The sequence below is a fragment of the Mobula hypostoma genome, chromosome 17, assembly GCF_963921235.1.
Source record: "Mobula hypostoma chromosome 17, sMobHyp1.1, whole genome shotgun sequence".
Classification (NCBI taxonomy): Eukaryota; Metazoa; Chordata; class Chondrichthyes; order Myliobatiformes; family Myliobatidae; genus Mobula; species Mobula hypostoma.
The window spans coordinates 57,370,302-57,397,355 of NC_086113.1; the positions used below are offsets into that span (position 1 = coordinate 57,370,302).

Consider the following 27,054-nt stretch of genomic DNA (forward strand, 5'->3'; position numbering starts at 1 on the left):
CCAGATTTTTATTTAATATCAGGTGGTGCATACAGCTCTCTTTTAATACTTAACATTTCCTAATTCAACAGCCAAAATGAAAATCTGCCAAAGTGTTCAGGAAACATTTTCTGACAGATTCATGTGGAGAGAATTTTTGTTGGAACTCATAAGGAACAGGTTGAAGGCTCACAGGCCACCCTGCATGAAACATATTACATTGTGCCTGGCATTCACCGCTTGCACTTCTCACCATCAATAGTGCTGCATGTCATGAAGATTTAAAACCCATAGGGTCATGCCTCTATCACACCTCAGCTGTGCTCCGCTTCCTTCAGAGGAAAGGTCAGCCATTTGAAATTAGGGCTTGGCATGTCTGGTGCCAGCTGATGAGTAATCTTGTCAGAAGAGTTAAATGAGAAAATGACCCCAGGAATGAGTCAGTTAACAGTCCAGATGCTGAACACTTTAGGATCTATGAAATTATGTAAAAACAGCTGTTAATAAATGCCAATAATTGAGGAAAAAGCCAACAATTGTTGTGTAAAACAATCAGTCTGACAGCAACAACTCCAAAACCAATTGAAGGTATGGATCCTCTAATTCCCAAACGGGGTAGACTGATCCAGCTAATGACAGAGTGCTGGAGACCCAGCTTCTCAGTCCAATCAGATTAAATAAAATGAAGCAGCAGGAAAGAACTGGGTAATGCTACGAAGCTGGAAAATTATTGGACAAAAGTATGGAACACAGAAAAATAATCAATTAGAGGAAGTAGAATCTTAACAAACATAGGCCTATTGTTGGTGCAGAAGTGAGATCTCTACAGGTACATTGTATCATGTTAGAACTCTCAATGGTCAACCCTAAGTCTATTACTATCTTCCTCTGGAGAGAAGCAAGTAAAATATCATTGGGTAAAAAAGACCTATGATTATATTAGATTTCTACGAGTCTGTGGTGGCCAGTGCTATCACGTTTGCTGTTGTGTGCTGGGGCAGCGGGCTGAGGGTGACAGACACCAACAGAATCAACAAACTCATTCGTAAGGCCAATGATCTTGTGGGGATGGAACTGCATCTCTCATGGTGGTGTCTGAAAAGAGGATGCTGTCTAAGTTGCATGCCATCTTAGTCAATGTCTCCCATCCACTACATAATGTACTGGGTGGGCACAGGAGTACATTCAGCCAGAGGCTCATTCCACCGAGATGCAGCACTGAGCGTCATAGGAAGTCATTCCTGCCTGTGGCCATCAAACTTTACAACTCCTCCCTTGGAGGGTCAGACACCCTGAGCCAATAGCCTGGTCCTGGACTTATTTCATAATTTACTGGCATAATTTACATATTACTATTTAACTATTTATGGTTCTATTACTATTATTTATGGAGCAACTGTAACAGAAACCAATTTCCCCCAGGATTAATAAAGTATGACTATGACTATTCAACTTTATTGTCATTGTGCCGAGTACAGATACAAAGCCAGTGAAAAGCATTTAGCATCTGACCAGAAAATCAAAGAAGTGTTATTTACAAAATAACTGCAAATTTAAAAAGTACTACAGCACACAAATATAAAAGTACTGAGACAGTACAATACAGATGCAATACTGCTTAGCGCAGTGAGGAGAGGTTCAGCAGTGTCACAGCCTCAGGGAAGAAGCTCTTCCTGGCCCTGCTGGTGTGGGAGCGGAGGCTCCTGTAGCACCTACTGGATGGGAAGAGAGTAAAAAGTCCATGGTTAGGGTGAGATGCATCCCTGGTAATGCTTTTCGCCCTGCCCAGGCAGCGTTTATGGTAGATGTTCTCAATGGTGGGTAATTGGGTGCTGATATGGCTAGTAATGGAAGTTCAGAAGCAGGCCAGTCTTCTATGGCAGCCCTGATACTTAAATAAAACATTATTTTAAGTATCGGCTGCTGAAGCATCTTATGTGTTTATGTGAACACCTTCGACATCCTCAGTTCATTGCTTTCCCAGGCAATTTCCAAATAACCATCACCTGTGGCACAAGATCTTGTCTGCAAGGTCATTTTAGAAAAAACATTTTCATTTAGTTAATTTGTGAGTGTCAGGAGTCTGCTGACAAGGGGTTGTTGTCAGTCATTCGAAATGGAGCAGAATGCACAGCATAGAATAACCACAGAAACAGGCCCCTTGCCCATCAATATACCAGCTGCTTACTCTAATCCTACAGTAACTACATTTAATATTCTTATGAAACACAGTTATGAGAAAAACTGATGGCCAGTGGGGCATGTCTGGTATGAGAAAGGGTGTGGTAATTGGGGGCAAAGAGTGATGTAATTTATTGTGGACATCCAGCCTGGGTGATGTAGGTGTATCCTCAATTAAAAAAAACATCGACTCAGGTTACAGGTGGTTCTGGCAAACACCTCTGTGAATCCCTGTATCCACTAGCATAGAGCAAGAATTGTCCCAGAGCTTGGGGTGGAGAGGCTGCCTGTGAGGTGCACTCAGTGCTGAGATTCAGGGCTCCAGGTTGAACCCTGGTCATCAGAGTGAGTGGGGGCCATTGACAACACCAGCTTTGTATTGAAACACCAAATCCTCTGGTGTCTCTCATCCCCTCCTGCTGAGTAAGACGGAATCTGTGGTATCTTCTTTTGGTTAGGCTACACACCTCTCCCCACCCCAAGGATTTCACTAATGGCAAAGATCAGACAGCCAAGTAAGGTTGTGTGTGCATCTGTACACTTAGAACCACACATGCTATTCCCCCCGATCTGGTCCATGCATGCTCCCCACATCAGTCCTGAAGTCACACAGAAACTGTTAATTGCTAAATACAGAACTTGTATCCAGTCTATTCAGACTGTGAACCTTCAGGGAGGGGGAGGGAATCTCACTCTCCTGAAATAACAAACAAGAGAAAATCTGCAGATGCTGGAAATCCAAGCAACACACACAAAGTGCCGGAGGAGCTCAGAAGGCCAAAACGCTGACTGTACTTTTTTCCACAGATGCTGCCTCCTGGCCTGCTAGGTTCCTCCAGCATTTTGTGTGTGTTGCTCCTGAAATGATGTTTTACAATCACAATTCTTCAACATAACAATAACTGATTAACGACAGTTTCAATTGCTGTAATCACTTAATTAACATTCTGAATAGAGTCAGGTAAAGAAACAGAATTTCATATTTACAATGGTAGCACATCCAAGGATTAGAGGGATCTCCCTTCCCGCATTTGTGACATTTACTAGACAAAAGGCCCAACCCACAATCTCAACCAACTACCGTCAGTAAGGAGGTAGAAGCACCTCCTGGACTACTGGACTAGAACATAGAACATAGACTAGGTAACAGCTTCTTCCCTCAGGCTGTGACATTAATGAATACTCTGCTTCCACCAGGGTCTGATCATTGCCACAGCGATAAATTTACTGTTTACCCGTGCTGCACTTTACTACATACATTTCAAATTGCATCTTATTAACTTATTTAAAGTATAATGTTTTGGTTTATGTGCTGTGTGTGACATAAGTTTTGTGGGTGCACTATGATTTGGATGAATGGTGTTTCGTTTGGTTGTAGATATGTACAGTCAGATGACAATAAATTTGAACTTGAACCCCTTTGGATGTTCAATACTGCTGACTGCAGACATCCAAAATATACCCTTTCTGTCAGTGACGGGTGGCTCCATGAAGGTACAACTAATTAGAAGGTTAAGAGAGAAAATGGGGCAGCACGGTAGCATGGTAGTTAGTGTAATGCTTTACAGTGCCAGAAACCTGGGTTTAATCCCCACCACTGTCCGTAAGGAGTTTGTACATTCTCCACGTGACTGCGTGTGTTTCTTCCAGGTGCTCTGTTTTTCACGTTACATCCAAAGATGTAAGTTAAGTGGTCACGTGGGTGTAACTAGGCAATCCAATACAGGAAGCACTTCATCTCTAAACAGACAAAAACAAAACAGACATTGGCAGGGATACATCTTTAACAACGTGCTCATACAGGGACGTTCTCCTCGTCTTCTTGATACACCTTTAAGTGTGTCAGTAGCAGGAACGTTCAGATGGAGGATCTCGACCTGAAAGATTGACTGTTTATTCTCCTCTACAGATGCTGCCTGACCTGCTGAGTTTCTCCAGCATTCTGTGTGGGTTGCTTCCACCTTCACCTAGTCTCTTTCCTTATGTAGTTCCAACGGGACAGAAGTGTCCCATCAAATTGTGTACAGATTTTATTTCCTGAAGACTAATTCTTATTTTAGTTATCCATAGTTATCTTATCCATAATGTCTCAGATCCAGAATGATCCCTAACAAGTCTTTCTGTATCATGCAATCTCTCACATTGTCACTAAGAGACAATAAGGGCCAATTTAAAGCAGAAGATTAACCTACCAATAAATTTTGTGGGTACAAGGAACCAGAACACCAGTGGAAAGTCACATGATCGATTGAAGAATATGCAAACACCACATGTACAACACCGAAGTCAGGATAACAGATACCGGGTGATCGTGCTTTTTCCCACATTCCAATGGGATGTGGGGTTGGTTGGTTAATTCACCACTCTAAGTCAGTCTGAAGCAGGGTTTCAGGGATGAGACACTGCAGATGCTGGAAGGTGCAGCAACAAACAATCTGTTGGAAGAACTCAGCGGTTGGGAGAAAGGAATCGTGGACATTTTGGGTTGAAAAATGCAGAAGTTCTGATGCAGTGCTTCAACCTGAAATACGGACTTATCGCTTTCTCCTCCACAGCAGTTGCTGCTCAAACTGCTAAATTCCTTCAGCAGATTGTTTATTGATACAGATTACAGCATCCGCAGTCTCCCATGTTTTAGCAAGAAGTACTTGGGCTACTTTAGCAACAAATAGGAATTTAACAGGAAATGGGAACAAGCATTCCCTTATTACTTGATTCACGACCTGCACACAGTTTGCCTTGCTTCTGGTACTTGTAGCAGGCCTCTCATGCGAAGCTTCCATTCTGCCAAGTGCAGCTTTTCATTCCATCAGCTCAAGGTCACGTTGAGTTGAACTTGTCCTTGACTGGTTCCTCAATTTGAATTTGAATGGAATTCCACAAATCCGTGTTTTTTAGCTTTCCATAGTTTTCACGTTCTCTGGTGATTTTCTGGAAATGGAATGGCGGGGGGCGGGGAGGTGGTGGTTTTGAGTAGGAAACACACACATTGTTAGAAATACTGATTTTACTTTCAATCCAAAGGACAGACTTAAATCTACTCATTCCCCTTTGCTAGGAGTTTGTCTGTAGTTATAAGAGATTGTCTCTTTGTTACTAGTGAACACCAGCAGGTTCTAGGTCCCTTCAAACAGCAGTGAGTGATAAGCAGTAATTGTTTTAAAAGTACAAAGTAGAGCAAACTTACCTTGATCATAAAATACAAGCATAGTAAAGAAAGGAGACAGAATATAGCTATTAGGGGTTTCAACATCCAGTTCAAAGTTAGCGAGCTTGTATGACCTAGACAGGTAAAAATTCAGCTCAGTTAAAACCAGACAACAAATGATGTAAAGGGCATCATTTTCACATGTACAGAAGATGACAATTTTCCAGCAGTCTGGAGATTATTCAGCATTGGAACTCTTGAGTTACTTGTCAGGGGTGTTACTGTCAGTCAGTGCAGAGATGACCCACACTTACACAGGAGGACACTCATCACCCAACAGTTTCACTCCTCCTCTTACTACCCCCTCTAGTTCTGCAGTTTATTCCCTCTCACACGTTCATCAATTCTACTTTGATTCTTTCTGCATTAAGCAGTAAATTTCAGATACCAGTGCAAATTTGGGATGTGGGAGGAAACACAGTCACAAAGGAAACAGGCAAACTCTAAGCAGACAGGATCAAGGTCAGGATTAAACCCAGGTGTGGGGGGCATCTGCACTAACCACTGTGCCTAGGCTCTGCCATGCAAGTCTCCTGTAGATACCACTGCTGTAACAAGATCGTTAGACATACAATTAGTTCTGAACTGCAACCTTCAACTACAGCTGAAGATTCCCCAGTGCCACATTCTTTTTTGTACCCAGTGTACTTGACAGCAAATGGAGTGAAGTAAATTGGCTGAAGACTGGCTTATGTGATATGGGCACATTAGGGTGAAGACATTATAAACCATCTGCTTAGCACTTCTAGCCAGAAATATTTGCTGCAGACTTGAGAACTTGCACACTGGGCTCTGCCATTGTTCACAGCGCCTGGTCAATTGATGCCCATCAAGCAGACTAGATACAATGTGACTTCAGAGCTTTGCTTTCTTCCTTCACTCTGAGACCAACCATAATCCACCCACTTGTGTTCCAGCAGGACCACTCGCATCCAGACTTCAACACTGACCTGGCGCAAATGTGGATCAAAGATCTGAATTTCAAAGGAGAGTTGGGATTGACTCCCTTTGAGATAAGGCAGGATTTGCACATGCATGGCAGCAAGGAGCCTTGGTAAACTTGAAGTTAGTAAGTATCAAAAGGAAGTACTGCCTAAGGATTTGGGCCTGAAACATTGACTGTACTTTTTTTTCCATAGATGCTGCCTGGCCTGCTGAGCTCTTCCAGCAGTGTGTGTGGTGTTGAAGAGGAACTACTCCGACGGTTTGACTTGTACCTCTTACAAAGGGAAGAGGTTGTGGTTGTCACGACCTTGAGGAATGTGGACCTGAATTTCAAAAGCAGCTGTTACTATTTGTGTGTTTAGTGCCAGTAGCTGAGGACTAATTTCCACCCAAAGTCTCTGGAATAGGATATGAAGGTACAGCTGACCAATCCTAAAGCATTACCTCTGCCAACTCAACCCAGAATGGCCATCACTGGATTCAGCCAGACCCAGACTCCTGAACAACCAAACACAACCCCCACGCTGGCTGACTTGGGTGAGGTCCCAGAGTGTACAAAGTGTTCCTTCAACACCTTCAGAAGAACTAGCATAAAAACCTAACGTGTCACGATGACACATAACGAGAGGATTGTGGAATTATGTGGTAAATTGATTAGCTGCTTGTCAACAGCTGTGCAACCGCTCATCACAATCAATAAAAGCTAGCTGTAGCCATGACAACTCTTTCACTAACTGGCCTTGAATTAACAGGAACATACTGCAGTAAGAAAACAAATCCTCACTAAGACAGGAGCTGGTCCATTAAAGGAGTTCAAGGAAGGTAGCAACCCCAGCCCCTCAGTTCTATTTGCATTTTGATTTTTTAAAATTTCAAAATATACTTTATTCAAAAATAAAATTATTTACAACAAACCATTCAGCATCTGTATATACCTCTTGCTCATCCTCTGGGTCCCCCCCCCCCCGTCTTTCTTCCCGGACCTCCTGTCCCATGATCCTCTCGTATCCCCTTTTGCCTATCACCTGCCGAGCTCTCGGCTCTATCCCTCCCCCTCCTGTCTTCTCCTATCATTTTGCATCTCCCCCTCCAGCTTTCAAATCCCTTACTCACTATTCCTTCAGTTAGTCCTGACGAAGGGTCTCGGCCTGAAACGTCGACTGCGCCTCTTCCTATAGATGCTGCTTGGCCTGCTGCGTTCACCAGCAACTTTGATGTGTGTTGCAGCATCCTTTACATACGTTTCCATTATAGTCAGTACATATCCGTACTTATGGCCACCCACGTGGCACTCCATTTGTTCACCTTACCACATCACTGTTGAGGGGTATACTCTCTGCCATCCGACCCCTCCCACTCCCACGGGTGGAGAAACCTAAACCGTGGTCCTTCCCCACCAGGCCCTTGTGGTGGCTGCACCGAGTTTCAGTGCGTCCCTCAGCACGTACTCCTGCAGCCAAGAATGTGCCAGTCGGCAGCATTCTCCCACGGACATCTCCATGTGCTGGTAGATCATCAAGTTTTGGGCCGACCAAAGAGCGTCTTTCACTGAGTTGATGATCTGCCAGCAGCACCGGATGTTGGTCTCCGTGTGCGTCCCTGGGAACAGCCCGTAGATCAGAGAGTCCTCTGTTATGCAGCTGCTGGGGATGAAACGTGACACTAGCCCGTCCATCCTCCTCCACACCCTCTTTGTGAACTGACAGTGTGCAAAGAGGTGGGTCACAGACTCCTCTTCACTGCAGTCCTCCTGTGGGCAGTGAGGTGCGGAGACAATGTTCCGGGTGTACAGGAGGGCTCTGACTGGGAGGGCCCCTCTCACCACCAGCCAGGCGAGGTCTTGGTGCCTGTTGGTGAGATCTGGCAATGAGGCATTTTGCCAGATGAACTGGACGATCTGCTCAGGGACCCATCCTACTGTGTCCATCACGTCCTTCTCCTGCAGTGCCTGCAGGACATTACAAGCCGACCACTGCCTGATGGCCCTGTGGTCAAAGGCGTTCTCCTGGAAGAACTTTTCTACGTAGGACAGGTATGCCAGCAATGACCAGCTGACTGGGGCGTTGCGCGGGAGTTGGGCCAGACCCATCCTATTTGCATTTTGATATGATTTCAGCTGTTCTATAACCTCAACCCCATACTCCCAACTACTTGTGATACCTGCACTGTTCTTTAATTTACATGGTAACTTTAAACTTGCTATAAGGTAATTATCTACTTACCCATTACTTTCAAATTCACAAATCCCTTTTTATTTTCTTCTCCAACTGGTGCCCACAAGAAACAATGGTACATTCCCAAGTCTTCACTGGAGATATTGGAAATAATCAAGGAATAGGGTTCGGTAGGTGTCGATCTAACCGCTAAGTCGCAACCTCTATACTTCTGGGCAGCTTTTTCCTTGAAATTGTTGAAAATAATTCCTGATAACCCATTATCAGCCACCTGTTGAAGTGTAAACAGAACTAAGAGAGTTAGACAGTACTGAATAACTTTCCAGTTGGAGCTGAGAAATGAACCATTGCAACAGTTAAACCTGGTGGAGAAAGTGGAGGAATAGGGATGGCATTCAGTGCTGCCGCTTCTCAGCTCCAACAGCCGAGGTTCAGTCCTAATGTCTGGTCCTGGTCCTGTGGAGTTTGCATGTTCTCCTTGTGAATGTGTGGGATTCTCTCTGGTTACTGCGGTTTCCTCCCACCACCCAAAGATGTGCTGGCTGGAAGATTAGTTGGCCACTGCGAACTGGCCCTAGTGTAGGCAGGTGATAGGATTGATGGAAATGTGGGGAGAATGGGTCACAGGGAAATTAGACTTCTCTGTGAGTCAGCAAGCCAACAGATATGCTTCTATGTTGGAAAATACAGAAATATTATTCATTTGCCTTGCAAAGAGGCAGCAGAAATATGGTGAGCCGGGCTATGAATACCTTCAAGCTCTCCCCACCTGGCATGGTCTTTTTAGGCAAGTTCAATTGTTGTTTATGGCAGAGACCCTTAGGAATTTAAATTCAGCTAACTGAGGCAAAAAAAATCTGGTGAAAATGAGTATTAGTAACAGCAACCTTGAAATCACAAGACTGTCACTGCAAGAACTAAATCCATTAGGGATAAAAACTTGCCAATTTACTCAATCATGCCATGAGACTAGTGATACATCTTTTTTTGTAAAATGACATTGCAACCCATTTTTAGTAATATCAAGACTGACTGTTGCAACCACAGGACCTTAAGGGGGGAGGGGGGATGTCCCAGTACTAGCAAAATTGAGAACAGAAAGCAAATGCAAACCCACATACTACGCAAACAGAATTACAGCACGGAACCCAAGTCTACTCACGAACACCCACTGGACATGAACGCTCATGGAAATTCAGCACAACACACAGCAACAGCCAAAAGGGAAAATAATGCGACCTTTCCAAAAGGTGCAATATATAATTCTAAATGTGGTTTTCTACAAGCTTTGACATTGCTAAGTGATTACCTACACTGGTTGGTTCCTTTTTGGCTTCCTGTCTAAAATATAAGACTGTCTCTAAGTTTAACATCTAGCTGTATATTGCATGTTTCCTCTACAAATATTCACCATTGTTTATGCTTCTCTGCAATTTAAAGTGAAGAAGCAAAGGAACTGTCCAGGGTATTTTTAGAGTTTCTAGGCCATTTGCATGGCTTTTCCTGGAGTTTCTGGGCAGTCCCCACTCACTCCAAAAAATATTTCAAACCCTTAATTTCCTGACATAGTAAAAAAAATACTTCCCCCCAAAAAAACCCTGAATTTTTACTAATTTTCAATTTCAATTTTACTACACTGTGGAAGTCATGACCCTGTACAGCTTGAGTGAAATGACTCCTGGAGTGTCCAATGGTCCAATGTGGTGATTAAAACCTCTCTCAATCAACTCCCCAAAAGGACAGGTTACTGACCTCAATGACTGTTGCTGCAGTCCCTGAATCAACATTTTTCTTTTGTATTTATTTTCTGTTTGTAATCTCGGACAGCATTTATTGCCCATCCCTAAATCCCCTTGAGAAAGTGATACTGCACCACCTCCTCAAACTCTACAGTCGTTTTGGTGAAGGTGCCCCTACGGCGTTGTGTGAGATAGAGATAGAGGGATAGATAGAGATAGAGGCATAGGTAGATAGATAGATAGATAGATAGAGAGGGGGAGATAGAGAGATAGAGAAGGAAGAACACAAACTATGGAAAGAGCCTTGAAGGAAGTGGTGTCCCATGCACTCATATCCTTGGTGGCCAAGGTCATGTTGCAGCTGCATGGGAAGTAACTCGGTACATTTTGCAAATGTGCATGCAGTGGTGATGGGGATAGGCTGTTTTGCCCTAGACGATAGGATACCCAGCTTCTAATTTAAGACCTGGATCTTGCTTGTACAGGAATGTGATTGGTTAAAGGGTCTCCCCACAAGACACAGACCTTTAGACTGGGCACTACCCTAGGTTAGGGTAGGGGTTAGTGGCTCGATGCCTGCTCATAAACAGAAAAGCTTGTAAGCAGCTGGCTGTCTAACAAAGTGGCACCAATATTTTAAGGTTCCACGTACACATAGTGTCCTCTTTATTAGGTTCACCTGTACACCTGCTCAACATCATATCAGCAACTCAAAGCATAAATAGACGTTCAATAGTTGCATCATCAACAGAGGCCAACAAAGTAGCCATAACTCTACGTACCTTGTACCAGCTGATACCCCAGTACCGGACACCCTCCTTCACCTGGTCTCTGCAGGATAAGGTCGTCTCTTTGCCCAGACTTACAGAGATTTCGCTAATCGCATCTCCGCCCAGGCAGAACAGCCCTGCAACAGTAGCGAGAAATCACAGGTTAGGAACCAAGATATAACGAACGCAAATAACTGCTGGAAGCAAAGGAGTGGTTACTATTCCGGGCCCAGTCCCTGTATAACCTTGACCGGCTAAATTCCTTTAACAGATAGTTTCTTCAGATCTCCTCTTGTCTGTAGACGCTAATAAAACAACGTAACTAACTTCACATACAAAATGCTATGAGTGGTGAGCCCTGACGAAAGGGCCTCGGCGCGAATCAAGTTTACTCTCCTGCAGAATCTGCCTGGCCAGCATTTAGTCCGTGTTTCGCAAGATTTACAGCATCTGCAGAATCTTTAGTGGCACCGCATCCAAATAAAGCTCATTGAATCTACGAAAAGTAACACTGCAGCCAGAAGAGAGCACAAATATAAATACCAAGTTGTAGCATTAAGATGAAAAGCGCGCTCGGCGTCAAGCAGGACAACAGCTCCACCGCCATCGTTAAGGCAAAATCGGGCAAGTCTAAATTCAGCCGCAGCGCAGGCGCATTTGATAGCAATACTTTCAGTTCGTTAAGTTTCGTTTTCCCAGAAGAGGAGGGAGACTTGACATTGTCAACCCGTAAACACTGAGGAATTCTGCAATTGCCGGAAATTAAAGCAACACACATAAAAGTTGCTGGTGAACGCAGCAGGCCAGGCAGCATCTCTAGGAAGAGGTTCAGTCGACGTTTCAGGCCGAGACCCTTCGTCAGGACTGACTGAAGGAAGAGTTAGTAAGGTTAATTTACAGGTTGAGTCTGGTGAGGAAGGTAAATGTGATGTTAACAGTCATTTCATGAGGACTAGAATATAAGAGCAAGAATGTAATGTTGAGGCTTTCTAAAGCACTGGTGAGGCCTCACTTGGAGTATTGTGAGCAGGTTTGGGCCCCTCATCTAAGAAAAGATTAGAGAGGGTTCGAAGGAGGTTCACAAATATGATTCCAGGATTGAAAGGTTTGTCATATTTCGAGTGTTTGATGGCTCTGGGCTTGTACTCACTGGAGTACAGAAGAATGAGGGTGACCGCATTGAAACCTAGAACAGAGATGAGGAGAAATCTCTTTATCCAGAGAGCGGTGAATCTGTGGAATTCGTTGCTACAAGTGGCTTGTGGAGGCCAAGTCATTGGGTATATTTAACGCCCGGGTTGATAGATTCCTGATTAGTCAGGGCATGAAGTGATACAGGGAGAAGGTAAGAGATTCGGGCTGAGAGGGAAATGGATCAGCCATGATGAAATGACATAATTCTGCTCCTATACCTTATGGTGTTATGGTTTTGGGCCCCTTATTGAAGAAAGGATGTGCTGGCATTGGGGAAAGTTCAGAGGTGGTTCATGAGAATGATTCCAGGAATGAAAGGGTTACCTTTGGAGGACCATTTGAGAGCTCTGGGCATGTACTCATTGGAATTCTTTGGAATGAGGGGGGAATCTCATTGAAAACTACCAAATATTGAAAGGCCTTGTTAGAGAGAATGTTTCCTGTGATGGGGGAGTCTAGGACCAGAGGGGGCACTGCCTCAGAATAGAAGGGATTCCATTTATAATGGAGATGAGGAAGAATTTCTTTAGCCAGAGGCTGGTGAATCTGTGGAATTCATTGCCACAGATGGCTGTGGCCAAGTCATTGTATATATTCAAAGCAGAGGTTGACAGGATCTTGATTAGTCAAGATATTAAAGGTTATGGGGGTAAGGCAGGAGGTTGGGGCTGAGAGAGAAATTGATCAGCCATGATGAAATGGTGGAGCAGACTGGATGGGCAAAATGGCCTAATTCTGCTCCTACATCTTAATGGTTTTATGATCTAACCATCCAACAACTCCAAGAATAAGGGGCAAGTATCAACATGTGACTTGCCCCGTGTGTAGCTCAGAGGCAGACTTTCGAGGGAGGCTTGTGGGAATGTGGGGAACATACCTGATGAGTGAATATTGTGGGAATTGGCACAGTCTCAATATATTGAACAGTCTCCTTCAATGCTATAAGAAAATACACAGGCATGTGACTTTTTTTAGTTTTCACAAAAGCCTTTGCCTCTACAGATCAGGAGGGAGCAAGGAACATTTATCAAGCTAGGCTGTGCATAGATGTTCACCTCCATCTTACATCTCGTACATGATGCTGTGCCAGTCTTCACCTTTACCAGGTTCTACCACCAAAACAACCCACACGTCCCTGAAGAACCTCCTTTCCCAGCATTTTCAGATCCCACAGTGGTCCTATCAGCCACAACACGAGTGAAAGCAAGTGATACTCAATCCCAAGGGAACACCTGAGATGGAGGTTGAGGTCCTTTAACATCTGTCGGACGATGCTGAGGATGTTCTATGAGTCTGTAGTGGCCAGTGCTATCGTGTTTGCTGTTGTGTGCTGGGGCAGCAGGCTGAGGGTAGCAGACACCAACAGAATCAACAGACTCATTTGTAAGGCCAGTGATGTTGTGGAGATGGAACTAGACTCTCTGACGGTGGTGTCTGAAAAGAGGATGCTGTCCACGTTGCATGCCATCTTGGACAATGTCGCCCTTCCACTACATAATGTACTGGTTGGCACAGGAGTACATTCAGCCAGAGACTCATTCCACTGAGGTGCAACACTGAGCGTCATAGGAAGTCATTCCTGCCTGTGGCTACCAAACTTTACAACTTCTCCCTTGGAGGGTCAGATACTCTGAGCCAATAGGCTGGTCCTGGACTTATTTCCATCTGGCATAATTTACATATTATTATGTAATTATTTATGGTTTTATATTGCTATATTTATACTCTATTCTTGGTTGGTGCAACTGTAACGAAACCCAATTTCCCTCGGGATCAATGAAGTACGACTATCTATCTAGCTAGTTATCTAATAGAGTGTCAATTATTCTAATTCATAATCGAGCATATTTTTTTCTACTGGCTATCTTCTGAACAAGTCAGTTGTTTTTCTATAGCTCAAAATTTTGGGAGGGATAGATGGGGTAGATAGTCATAACAACACACATCAAAGTTGCTGGTGAACGCAGCAGGCCAGGCAGCATCTGTAGGAAGAGGTGCAGTCGTCTCGGCTGAAATGTTGACTGCACCTCTTCCTACAGATGCTGCCTGGCCTGCTGCGTTCACCAGCAACTTTGATGTGTGTTGCTTGAATTTCCAGCATCTGCAGAATTCCTGTTGTTTGCGTTAGATAGTCATAATCTCTTCCTCCACCCCACCACCCCCCACAGAAATGCCAAATTCTAGAGGACGTGCATTCAAGGTGAGAGGGGTAAAGTTTAGTATGTGGGACAAATCTGTTTTATATACACAGAAAGTGGCAGGTGTGTGGAACAGGCCGCCAGGGGCAGGAGTAACTGCATCAGATATTATGGTGACAATTAGAAGTCTGTACAGAATGGAGGGCCACACATCACTCTCGTGCAGAAGAGACTTTGTTTAATTTGGCATCATGTTTGGCACAGACATTGTTAGGTCAAAGGGCCTTTTTTTTGAACGGTACTGTTCTATGCTGCATTGTATTTATGTTCCATTTCAATTAGTAGGGGCTCCAAGGGATTAACCTTAATCCCTGTAACGGCATCGTTATTATGTACATACAGCTGAGTCTCCTGAAGACGTAGATTCAAAGGCACATGAGCATTGTTCTCAACCTGTATGTCTGGGGTTACCTGCTTTCGATTACAACCTGCAACTACTTCTTGTAACCCAGCCACAATGCCTCACTGAAAAATTTAACGAACTTGTAAAGATAGAAACATAGAAGGCATGTCAGTAAAAATAATTCCAACACAAATTGCATTAAAAAACAAACCTGAAAAGTGAATTTGAACTTTGTTGCTAATTTCTACCCTCCTCTCACAGGGCCATCAACATTTCATTACATGAAAGCCCATCAGGAGTACACACACTGAGAGGCTACCCGATAATCCCATTCTCTCCTTCGTGGGCATTAATATTCACCAGAAATTTGGTGGTTTGCACTAGATTTGTGGCACTGCCTGTAGGTGGGATTGGGGTTTGTGCCAGTTCACGGTACAGCACTGCTGTCAGTAACACATCTCAAAGTCTAATTTACTGTCATATGCACAGTATGCGTGCGCACAGGTGCAATGCGAGAAAGCCTAATTGCAGCAGCATCTGATACAAAACATTCAGAAGAAAAACAAATTAACATAAATTACACAACGAATAAGCTCTTCTTGGGCTTCCAGCTGGGTACAGGTATGCCCAGCATCTCAGAAGGAAGGCTGAAGAACAAAGAAGCCTTGCCTTCTCTTTATGTAATGATTTAAAGCAATGAATATTGTGGTGAACTTCCTTCTCCTAGAGGTAAATGAAAAAAGATCAAGAGCTGGAAGCCTAAGAAGAATTTATTCATCGTACACACCAGGAAAGCTCTAGATTCTTTTCTTTAATATAAATTATACAAATAACTACAAGAAAAACAAAAATCCATTGCAGTGCAAAGTGGTCATAGTGTTTCTCAACAGATAGGAATTAGATTTGTGCAGGTTTGTTCATGAACCGAATGGTTGAAAGGAAGGAGATGTTCTTGTTCTTAGTGATGTCTTCATCAGTCTTCTGTATTTTATAATGACATCTTTTGGTGCTGACTTCATTAATGCTAAGTGTCTCATGCTTTTTCTCCCCCATAACTTTTAATGCGAGGCAAATAGTTTTTGTAAAGGCCAGACATCAATGGTGATCTTGACATGTCATTTCCTTGATTTCCTGAATTAATGTGATCCACTCAAAGAGCCTACAATCACGAGATCCAGTGCAGATGAGATTGTCTTTTGAAGAAGGAGTCTGAGAGTCTGAGTGGGAGTGCCGAGAAAGAGATTTTTGAAATTTTCGTTATTTTTTTTCTCCAACGGCTTTCTGAGAGGCGGGACTGCGCAGGCGTGTGACGTCGGGCAGTGCAGCGCGGCAGATTTAAAAGGAACAGAGCCTCATAGAGCGGGCAGCGTAGTTTGCGGGCTGCGGAGTGAGCCGGGAGCAGAGTGAAGACTTAAGGGCTTTGGCTCAACGGGCTTAGGCGGAAGCGGGCGAGGCGAGGAAGGTTTGACATTCATTTTCTGTTGCTATTTGAGGAGAGGGGCATTATGACTGTGAGGGCAGTTTGCTGTTCTCAGTGTCGGATGTGGGAGGCCCAGGAGTCTCCAAGCCTCCCGGACGTCTACATCTGCGCCAAGTGCATCGAGATGCAGCTCCTAAGGGACCGCGTTACGGAACTGGAGCTGCAGCTCGATGACCTTCGTCTGGTCAGGGAGAGCGAGGAGGTGATAGAGAGGAGTGGAAGGCAGGTGGTCACGCCGGGGCCACGGGAGGCAGACAAGTGGGTCACGGTTAGGAGGGGGAAGGGGAAAAGGCAGGTGATGGGGAGTACCCTGGTGGCTGTGCCCCTTAACAACAGGTACTCCTGTTTGAGTACTGTTGGAGGGGACAGCTTACCCGGGGGAAGCGACAGTGGCCCTGCCTCCGGCACAGAGTCTGGCCCTGTAGCTCAGAAGGGTAGGGCAAGGAAGAGGAGGGCAGTTGTGATAGGGGACTCGATAGTAAGGGGGTCAGATAGGCGATTCTGTGGACGCAGTCCAGAGACTCGGATGGTAGTTTGCCTCCCTGGTGCCAGGGTCCGGGATATTTCTGATCGTGTCCAAGATATCCTGAAGTGGGAGAGTGAAGAGCCAGAGGTCCTGGTACATATAGGTACCAATGACATAGGTAGGAAAAGGGATGAGGTCCTGAAAGAAGAATATAGGGAGCTAGGAAGGGAGTTGAGAAAAAGGACCGCAAAGGTAGTAATCTCGGGATTACTGCCTGTGCCACGCGACAGTGAGAGTAGGAATGCGATGAGGTGGAGGATAAATGCGTGGCTGAGGGATTGGAGCAGGGGGCAGGGATTCAAGTTTTTGGATCATTGGGACCTCTATTGGTGCAGGCGTGACCTGTACAAAAAGGACGGGTTACACTTAAATCCTAGGGGGACCAATATCCTGGCAGGGAGATTAGCGGGGGCTACTGAGGTGACTTTAAACTAGAATGGTTGGGGGGTGGGAATCAAATTAAAGAGGCTAGGTGTGAGGAGGTTAGTTCACAACAGAGGGATGGGAACCAGTGCAGAGAGACAGAGGGGTGTAAAGTGAGCGTAGAAGCAAAAAGTACAAAGGGGAAAAGTGAAAGTGGCAGGCCGACAAATCCAGGGCAAGCATTAAAAAGGGCTAAGAGAGTTGTAAAAGAGCGCCTGAAGGCTTTATGTGTCAATGCAAGGAGCATTCGTAATAAGGTGGATGAATTGAAAGTGCAGATTGTTATTAATGATTATGATATAGTTGGGATCACAGAGACATGGCTCCAGGGTGACCAGGGATGGGAGCTCAACGTTCAGGGATATTCAATATTCAGGAGGGATAGACATGAAGGAAGGGGAGGTGGGGTGGCGTTGCTGGTTAAAAAAGAGATTAACGCAATAGAAAGGAAGGACATAAGCCGGGAAGATGTGGAATCGATATGGGTAGAGCTGCGTAACACTAAGGGGCAGAAGACGCTGGTGGGAGTTGTGTACAGGCCACCTAACAGTAGTAGTGAGGTCGGAGATGGTATTAAACAGGAAATTAGAAATGTGTGCAATAAAGGAACAGCAGTTATAATGGGTGACTTCAATCTACATGTAGATTGGGTGAACCAAATTGGTAAAGGTGCTGAGGAAGAGGATTTCTTGGAATGTATGCGGGATGGTTTTTTGAACCAACATGTCGAGGAATCGACTAGAGAGCAGGCTATTCTGGACTGGGTTTTGAGCAATGAGGAAGGGTTAATTAGCGATCTTGTCGTGAGAGGCCCCTTGGGTAAGAGTGACCATAATATGGTGGAATTCTTCATTAACATGGAGAGTGACATAGTTAATTCAGAAACAAAGGTTCTGAACTTAGAGGGGTAACTTTGAAGGTATGAGTCGTGAATTAGCTAAGATAGACTGGCAAATGACACTTAAAGGATTGACGGTGGATATGCAATGGCAGGCATTTAAAGGTTGCATGGATGAACTACAACAATTGTTCATCCCAGTTTGGCAAAAGAATAAATCAAGGAAGGTAGTGCACCCGTGGCTGACAAGAGAAATTAGGGATAGTATCAATTCCAAAGAAGTAGCATACAAATTAGCCAGAGAAAGTGGCTCACCTGAGGACTGGGAGAAATTCAGAGTTCAGCAGAGGAGGACAAAGGGCTTAATTAGGAAGGGGAAAAAAGATTATGAGAGAAAACTGGCAGAGAACATAAAAACGGACTGTAAAAGCTTTTATAGATATGTAAAAAGGAAAAGACTGATAAAGACAAATGTAGGTCCCCTGCAGACAGAAACAGGTGAATTGATTATGGGGAGCAAGGACATGGCAGACCAATTGAATAATTATTTTGGTTCTGTCTTCACTAAGGAGGACATAAATAATCTTCCAGAAATAGTAAGGGACAGAGGGTCCAGTGAGATGGAGGAACTGAGTGAAATACATGTTAGTAGGGAAGTGGTGTTAGGTAAATTGAAGGGATTGAAGGCAGATAAATCCCCAGGGCCAGATGGTCTGCATCCCAGAGTGCTTAAGGAAGTAGCCCAAGAAATAGTGGATGCATTAGTGATAATTTTTCAAAACTCGTTAGATTCTGGACTAGTTCCTGAGGATTGGAGGGTGGCTAATGTAACCCCACTTTTTAAAAAAGGGAGAGAGAAACCGGGGAATTATAGGCCCGTTAGCCTAACGTCGGTGGTGGGGAAACTGCTGGAGTCAGTTATCAGGGATGTGATAACAGCACATTTGGAAAGCGGTGAAATGATCGGACAAAGTCAGCATGGATTTGTGAAAGGAAAATCATGTCTGACGAATCTCATAGAATTTTTTGAGGATGTAACTAGTAGAGTGGATAGGGGAGAACCAGTGGATGTGGTATATTTGGATTTTCAAAAGGCTTTTGACAAGGTCCCACACAGGAGATTAGTGTGCAAACTTAAAGCACACGGTATTGGGGGTAAGGTATTGGTGTGGGTGGAGAATTGGTTAGCAGACAGGAAGCAAAGAGTGGGAATAAACGGGACCTTTTCAGAATGGCAGGCGGTGACTAGTGGGGTACCGCAAGGCTCAGTGCTGGGACCCCAGTTGTTTACAATATATATTAATGACTTGGATGAGGGAATTAAATGCAGCATCTCCAAGTTTGCGGATGACACGAAGCTGGGTGGCAGTGTTAGCAGTGAGGAGGATGCTATGAGGATGCAGGGTGACTTGGATAGGTTGGGTGAGTGGGCAAACTCATGGCAGATGCAATTTAATGTGGATAAATGTGAAGTTATCCACTTTGGTGGCAAAAATAGGAAAACAGATTATTATCTGAATGGTGGCCGATTAGGAAAAGGGGAGGTGCAACGAGACCTGGGTGTCATTATACACCAGTCATTGAAAGTGGGCATGCAGGTACAGCAGGCGGTGAAAAAGGCGAACGGTATGCTGGCATTTATAGCGAGAGGATTCGAGTACAGGAGCAGGGAGGTACTACTGCAGTTGTACAAGGCCTTGGTGAGACCACACCTGGAGTATTGTGTGCAGTTTTGGTCCCCTAATCTGAGGAAAGACATCTTTGCCATAGAGGGAGTACAAAGAAGGTTCACCAGATTGATTCCTGGGATGGCAGGTCTTTCATATGAAGAAAGACTGGATGAACTGGGCTTGTACTCGTTGGAATTTAGAAGATTGAGGGGGGATCTGATTGAAATGTATAAGATCCTAAAGGGATTGGACAGGCTAGATGCGGGAAGATTGTTCCCGATGTTGGGGAGGTCCAGAACGAGGGGTCACAGTTTGAGGATAGAGGGGAAGCCTTTTAGGACCGAGATTAGGAAAAACTTCTTCACACAGAGAGTGGTGAATCTGTGGAATTCTCTGCCACAGCAAACTGTTGAGGCCAGTTCATTAGCTATGTTTAAAAGGAAGTTAGATATGGCCCTTGTGGCTACAGGGGTCAGGGGGTATGGAGGGAAGGCTGGGTTCTGAGTTGGATGATCAGCCATGATCATAATAAATGGCGGTGCAGGCTCGAAGGGCCGAATGGCCTACTCCTGCACCTATTTTCTATGTTTCTATGTTTCTATGATGGGAATGCTAAATAAGACCAGAAGTTGTGACCCAACAGATCACAGCATCCTAGAATGACAGTACACGAGACAAACTGCACTTCTTACATTGGCTTTTTGACAGTTTCTGATTAGTCCTAGCCCCCTACCCTTTGAAATAATAGGCTATAAATGACAAGAAAAATTATCTTCTGATATTCACTGGTGATAGAGCCTTTGCCGTGACACTGAAGGGTCACCAATTTAAGTGCCTCCATCTTCCCATGTAATATTGTCAGATTCTTGCTAGTCTTCAGACCTTTCCCTGATCTCCAGATCCTCCCAGGTCATTCTGCTTCTTTAATATGCCTTCAGGGAAGACTCAATAATGGCTGGACCTCTGTGATGCCTCCAGACATACAGTAGTACCTCCAGGTGTAGCCCAGTGCCTCCGTATTACATGCACAAACTCTCTGGATGTTCTAGTTCCTTACCAGCTTAGTTTTCCTGTTTGCCAGACCATCTTCACTGTTTATAGCCTCTCTTAAATGCCACTTTACTTCCCCAGTGGCACTAGGGTGGTTGCTAGCCCCTCCAGATCCTCTTCAGTATGATCAATGGTCGCTGCAGACCCTCTGATAACTGGCCCTGTGCTCTACATGCATTCTACCCTCATTATCCAAGTTCTCTATTATATGTCAGAACCTTGCCTGTATCTCAATATTCCCAGATCCTCATGATACTGACTGGCCCTCTGCACTGCAAGCTGATCCTCCCTCATGTTCCCAATCTCTAAATTCTACACGGCACCTCATTTGTTCAGTTTGACCAGACCATGCCCAGTACGTCAAAAGTTTCTCAATACAACTGGACTCTCTTGGGCATCTTCAGACATTACACTTACTCCCCCCCCCCCCACCCCCATGGATTTCAATAGAATCTTAAGACTATCTCACAAAAAATCACCAGACCTCTGTATTACCCTGTCCCCCTCTATAGGTTCCAGGCCATCCTGAGCTACTCCAGTGAATCCTCAGCACCTCCATGTATCCAGTTTTCTCCTCAATACAACAGAAGTTTCACTACATCCAAACATTGTTACATCCACACTCAGCTTCTAAAGTCCTACTTTCAAGCTACTCCAAGTAACTTCAGATCCTCCACTGTTTCAAACTTGTGGATATGTTCCATAGACCATCCTGAGAAAATACAGATGATTTGAAATATATTAACATACTGCACAGTACTTCCAGAGAGTACATCAGTTTCATTTATTTTACCTGAATTGTTCTAACATACAAATAATGTGGAGTCAATGGGTCACAAGGCCTCCTTCCATGCTGTAACCATTCTACGATAGTGATTGTGAATGTAACCCCAATTAGTGTCATAACAAGCAATCATGAAGTAAATAAGATGACAGCACTCTTACTTTTGTATTTGTGCTACTAGTGTTCTCCACTTACACTTACAAGTTATAAGTATTTCAATTCTGATAAAATAAATAAATTACGTGGATGCAGAAATTCACAGAAAGGAGCTAGTGGTATAATATCTGAAATACTTTATTTAGAAAGATTCAAGTATCAAGAATTCTGAAGGTTTAGCAGTACCTTCCAGTAACCTTTGAATTGAGTCTTTGATGAACCAGGATTTGATGTATATATTAACAGAATAGACTGTACATGGCAAGGAAATAAAAACCCTTAAGTATTAAGGCTGCCCAGATATTTCCTACCTTTCTTAAGTGAATCAATTTTTTGTGAATGATTGAATAAATAAGTAAGTGTAATGGTTAACTGGAAGCTAGCAGTGTTAATTTATGATGACCATCTCCCTTTCAGAGAAAGGCCACTAACTTGAAGGGACCAGACTGCATATATTGAGTTACATCCGATATGTATTCTGGTACAACATGGGGGTTTTGCTTGGCTCATTATTTCATTCAGTTTGGAATGATTTGCAAATTTAGTTTGAAATATTGAAACAGCATATTAAAATGTTACATTTATGGCAACAATCAGATAGGATTTTAATTTTACAGTTGAGCAGACCTTTACATTTTAAAAAAGCTCACTGAAATTACATTAACAATTTTAGCATTTAATACATTATAAACACCCTTTTCATGCATGCAAACCCATTTTAGAAGATGTTTTTAATACTTCGTTCTTAATTCTTTGACCAAGAAAACGGGTAAATTACATCATTTCTCAGGTAATTCACCAACAAGACAACATTATCTGCAAATAGTAATGTCATAATCCTTTCAGGAAAGCCAAAAACAACCAAAGTAGTCCACTCTTTATAAAGTTCAGTAACTCAGCTCTCCTTCTACAGAAACTGAAGATGAAGTCCAGAAAAATCAAGCATTTACTTTTTGTCTTTACAGAAATGAACAAGGGACTTTGTCAAAGCCTATTAAACATTTCTAATAATATAGAAAGGGATTTTCCACATCCCTGCTACCGATAACTGGACTAGGGTGAAAAACAGGCCTAACCAGGAGTTGTGGTAGATTTGTTCTACCAATGTTAACCGCAAAACAAGACTGCTCAGATGGGGTAGTGAAGGATAAACATTGCATATTACCTTTTCTTATTTCATACCACGTCCTAGAGAAATAATATTTTAGGATATTCCTCAAAACCTATAAAGAGCCAGTTCCAAACCAAGCAGCAGCAGACAGTCACTTTTTACAGCGTGATCACCACCCTATCACAATAAGTTCTGCTGATGATCTGTTTCTGCAAATGGGTTCTTTCTCCTTTGCTCAGGAGGGTACTGCCCAAGTAAAGCAGCATTTAAAGTAACTGTACCAGACTGATTCTCAGGTTTACATGGTAGACTTCTCTCTTGCTTTCAGTTTAATTTCTACTTCAGTCTTTCACTTTTGATTCTTTTAATCATGGCCATTTTCAAGAACAAGGAGTACATAATTTGAAGGAAGGGAGAAAGAATGGCATTTGCCATTGAAATGATTTTTACTTATATGGTACCAATGGGAATGAAGGCAGCAATTTGCTTCATCCTGTTGATTTCCAGGACTGCATGGCAGAGAACATTTAGGGAAAAGAGAGCACAAGGATGGGGAGCGAGTGTGTGCATGGACGGGGGGCCTGTGGGGGGTGCATGCGGAAGGAGGGATGACTGGGAGGGTGTTGTGCAGAAAAGGGGGGCTTGGGGGAGGTGTGCAGGGGGGCCCCTGGGGAAGGTGTGCAGAGAGGGGGTGCCCTGGCGCGGAGGAGGGGGGACCTATAGTGGGTGTGTGCAGAAAGGGGGGGGGGCCTGTGGGTGGTGCGTGCGGAAAGAGGGGGGCCTGTGGGTGGTGTGTGGGGAAAGGGGAGCCTGTGGGGGGTGCGTGCGGAAAGAGGGCGGCCTGTGGGTGGTGCGTGCAGAAAGGGGGGCCTGTGGGGGGTGCGTGTGGAAGGGGGGGGCCTGTTGGATGTGCGTGCAGGGGAGGTGGTTGTGATCACCAGCGGAAAAACTGATCTTTTTCAGGCTGTAAGAATATCACTGGTACCCTGCTCTGGGGATCAGCCTTTGGAATCAACTATTTGCTAGTTAGAATAATGACTTGGAGAACGGAACAAAATGAGATGTTTCCACATCTGACGATGATACAAACATAGAAGGAAGGCATGTCGTGAGGAAGACAGTAGAGTTAGCAGGGTAGATTGAGTTAGTGGTTGAAAACCTGGCAAATGAAGTCTAATGAGAGCCTAAGCACTTGGGAAAAAGGAATCAAGAGGTGGATGACCTAAATGAAAAGAGATTGCAGACGTGTGATGTTCAGGGTTTAAGTGCACAAATTAAAAAGTTATCAGACATGTCCAACAAATAATTAAGGCAAATGGCATGTTTCTTAAATCATGAAGGGTTTGAAGTTTACAAATCGGGAGGATTTGTTACAGTTGTACTGGGTCATGAGGCAGCCATACCTGGAAAACTGTGCACAATTTTGGTCCTCTTACCCAAAAGAGGATATCGTAGCACTGGAGGCAGTTGAAAGGAGACCTACCTGGCTAGTTCCTGGGATGAAAGGGCTGGCTTGTCAAGAAAGGCTAGACAGTTTGGGTCTGTACTTCTTGGAATATACAAGAATGAGCGGTAACTTTTAAGACATAGGGGTCAGGTTAGGGTTTAGAAACAGAAATGAGAGGAAGTTAGTGGTCAAGGGTAGCAAATGAAGAGTCTGGGCAGGAATTAAAATCCAGGTCAAAGTGCTCCGATGTTGAATTTCAGTAATCACAGAAAATGTGATGCAGGCTCTGAGAAGGCCAGTTCACCTGGTCAGAAACTGGACCCAGGCAGGAAGTCTGTAAAGGCAGCAAATCCCAGGTATGGGTGGGAATCACAAGGGCTAGTGGGCACTAGGGTTGGAGGTTTGGGGAAGACTGGAAGTTGAGGCCTGAAGATCAAATCAGCGAAGTCTGGAGGCAAAGTTGAAGATCAAAGCTTAAAGGTAGAGGCCCAGGACAGTCACAAGGGCCCAGTTCATCAAGAAAGGAGGTCCATACAAATTTGGAAGTCAAGGCCTGAAGGTCAAACTTGTGATTGGTGTGCTGGGTAGAGTTCAAAGTTGGAGGAAGACCTAGAGGCATCTTACCCAATGGGTTTGAGACTTTTTTGAAGGTGTGAGAGGGTGGGTGTGTGCTTTAAGCTTGTGTGTTTCTGTGTAACATTGTGGGCTTGCTATAGGTGGTGCCAGAATGCGTGGTGACATCTGTGGGCTGGATAGGTGTGCTGGTTGTTAGGAATGATGCATTTCACTGTGCTTTGATGTACATGTGATAAATAAATCTAATCTCAAGCTCTTAATACATATTGACAGGGATAGATGTTTTCAGTCACGGGAGGTCACAAAGGATCAGAGCTACAAATCAAGGGGCCAGTCATTTAAAACTGACGTGTAGAAATTTCCTCTCAGAGGGAAATGAAACTCTGGAATTTCCTGCCTTAGAGAGAGATGAAGGTCAGATCATTAGATATACTTAAGGTAGAGACAGATAAATATTTGATAGATAAAGGAGCTGAGGCCAGCAAAGATCAGTCATAATCATATTGAATTACAGGGCAGACAAAGGGCCCAGTGGCCTTACTTTGTGTTCTTATATGAAGCATCTTTAAACTGCAGTTGTGCTTCTTCAAATCTACATTTTAATCACAAGAAACTGAGAATATTTTATACACAGTATGTAAGTATATCATCACCCTTTAAGCAACCCAACTGGCAAATATGAAAATTTTTTTTTCTTTCAGCACAACTAAAATCCTTTTCCTAGTCCACCTCTCCTGACCTTATTACTTCACTCTTCTCCTTGCTCACATTCATTTCCCAGCCGACCAGACACTCATGTATCTTGTCTGATCTTTCCCACCTGCAGTCTCTGCTTAAGGAATGTTTCAGGGAGAGATGAAAAACACTATAGAATCATGCACAAGATTAAAATATTAAGAAAGTAAAACTCAACCTTTAAGACTTAAGCAGGGACAAAACTGAAAGCAGTATTTGGTTAAATATGTATTTGTTACTCTAACCATTCATCTGGAACTTCAATATCTACAAATGTTTGCATCGTCCTGCAAACAGCAGTATGTTTCTGAGATAACCAGATGGCAGATCAGCTTATTGTACACCAGACTGCACACATGCTTTTGGGTGATCTGCAGTTCCACATTTGCACTGTAGCACAGAGCTCCAACATGCTTGCTCTTGTAATGTCTCCAGAAGTTCATCTATAAACAGCAAAATCTATTTTATGACAATACTCCAAAACTCAATTGGCACAAAACTAAGGCTGTACATCCAAATGATTATACAAATTGACAATCAACCCATCTCCCCATAATTATATCTTCTCTCGCGCAGCCAAAATCTAGGCCACACAAACCACATTTTAAAAATGTTGCACCATTGCAGTTATACCGAAGATAGAAAATCTTTCAGAGAAGCCTTTGTGCTCTGCTGTTTCTGCTCAGAATTCAAAAGCATCTTAAGACGAGAGCATTGCAGCTTCTTTCCTTTAACTGATTTCAATGAGGGTGAAGATGTAGATGGTGTAGAGACAGATGTCCTAGAAAGATAAATATGAACGTTAGAAACAGTAATATTAATGCACTAGGTAACCATTTACATTTGAGGTAAACAACATTTCTGATCAGGTGTACTAAATCCTACAGACCAAAATTAGAAATTAAGACCAACATAGACGTGAAGAGAAAAGGATGCTGGATATTTCACTTAAAATACCACTCTTTCACTCTTAACTTAAATCTGTTATGATAAAAATCATTCTGCATAAATAAATGCTGCATTGTTAGTTCCATTTATCCAGCTCTTGGTTTCCAGACCTGTACATTATAACACTGCAAGTATTCATATGGGTACTTACTGAAATGTGAGAGCTCCTGTCCTCATTTGTCTTACATTTTTAGACCCCCCCCATAACTAAATGACTGAAGCTACTTCTAAACTCCCTTTTTATTTTTCTACCATGTATTTGTGAAGCTGAAGTCATAGAAGGACATACACAATGAATGCTAGGGCCCTACAGTATATTGACAATTAGTGGGACTATAAGACCATAAGACATAGGAGCAGAGTTAAGCCATCTGGCCCATCGAGTCTGCTCTGTCATTCAACATCGTTGATCCTTTTTTTTTAAAAAATCCCCTCCTCAACCCCAGCCTTCTCCCCGTAATCTCTGATGCCATGTCCAATCAAGAATATGTCAAACTCTGCCTTAAGTACACCCAACAACCTGGCCTCCACAGCTGCATGTGGCAACAAATTCCACAAATTTACCACCCTTTGGCTAAA

General features: G+C 43.7%; 2 protein-coding genes across 5 annotated transcripts in view; both read right to left on the reverse strand.

The window, feature by feature from the left end:
• Window positions 1-2,287: 2,287 nt before the first annotated feature.
• Window positions 2,288-11,666, reverse strand: cd83 (CD83 molecule). Its single transcript, XM_063069942.1, has 5 exons — window positions 11,540-11,666; window positions 11,009-11,133; window positions 8,536-8,758; window positions 5,348-5,442; window positions 2,288-5,091 (listed from the first exon to the last, which is right to left on the reverse strand). Exons 1-5 carry the CDS (start codon window positions 11,601-11,603, stop codon window positions 4,981-4,983), a joined length of 618 nt encoding a protein of 205 aa, XP_062926012.1. The 5' UTR covers window positions 11,604-11,666; the 3' UTR covers window positions 2,288-4,980.
• Window positions 11,667-21,497: 9,831 nt separating this feature from the next.
• c17h18orf21 (chromosome 17 C18orf21 homolog) overlaps window positions 21,498-27,054 on the reverse strand; it is a 77,927-nt gene continuing 72,370 nt past the window's right edge. For all 4 annotated transcript variants that reach the window (XM_063069943.1, XM_063069944.1, XM_063069945.1 and 1 more), the window contains exon 6: window positions 21,498-26,308. In XM_063069943.1, the coding sequence (XP_062926013.1) occupies window positions 26,155-26,308 (154 nt within the window). In that variant the 3' untranslated portion in view covers window positions 21,498-26,154. The remainder of the gene's footprint in view (window positions 26,309-27,054) is intronic.

What these genes read in the sequence shown, in the direction of transcription:
- cd83 (XM_063069942.1), bottom strand. Translation starts at nt 11,603, where the DNA reads ATGGCGGTGGAGCTGTTGTCCTGCTTGACGCCGAGCGCGCTTTTCATC. An exon ending in GGGGTATCAGCTGGTACAAG is followed by an intron (nt 8,759 to 11,008) that starts GTACGTAGAGTT and finishes ACACTTCAACAG; the next exon opens with GTGGCTGATAATGGGTTATC. An exon ending in TGTGAATTTGAAAGTAATGG is followed by an intron (nt 5,443 to 8,535) that starts GTAAGTAGATAA and finishes TTACCTGTCTAG; the next exon opens with GTCATACAAGCTCGCTAACT.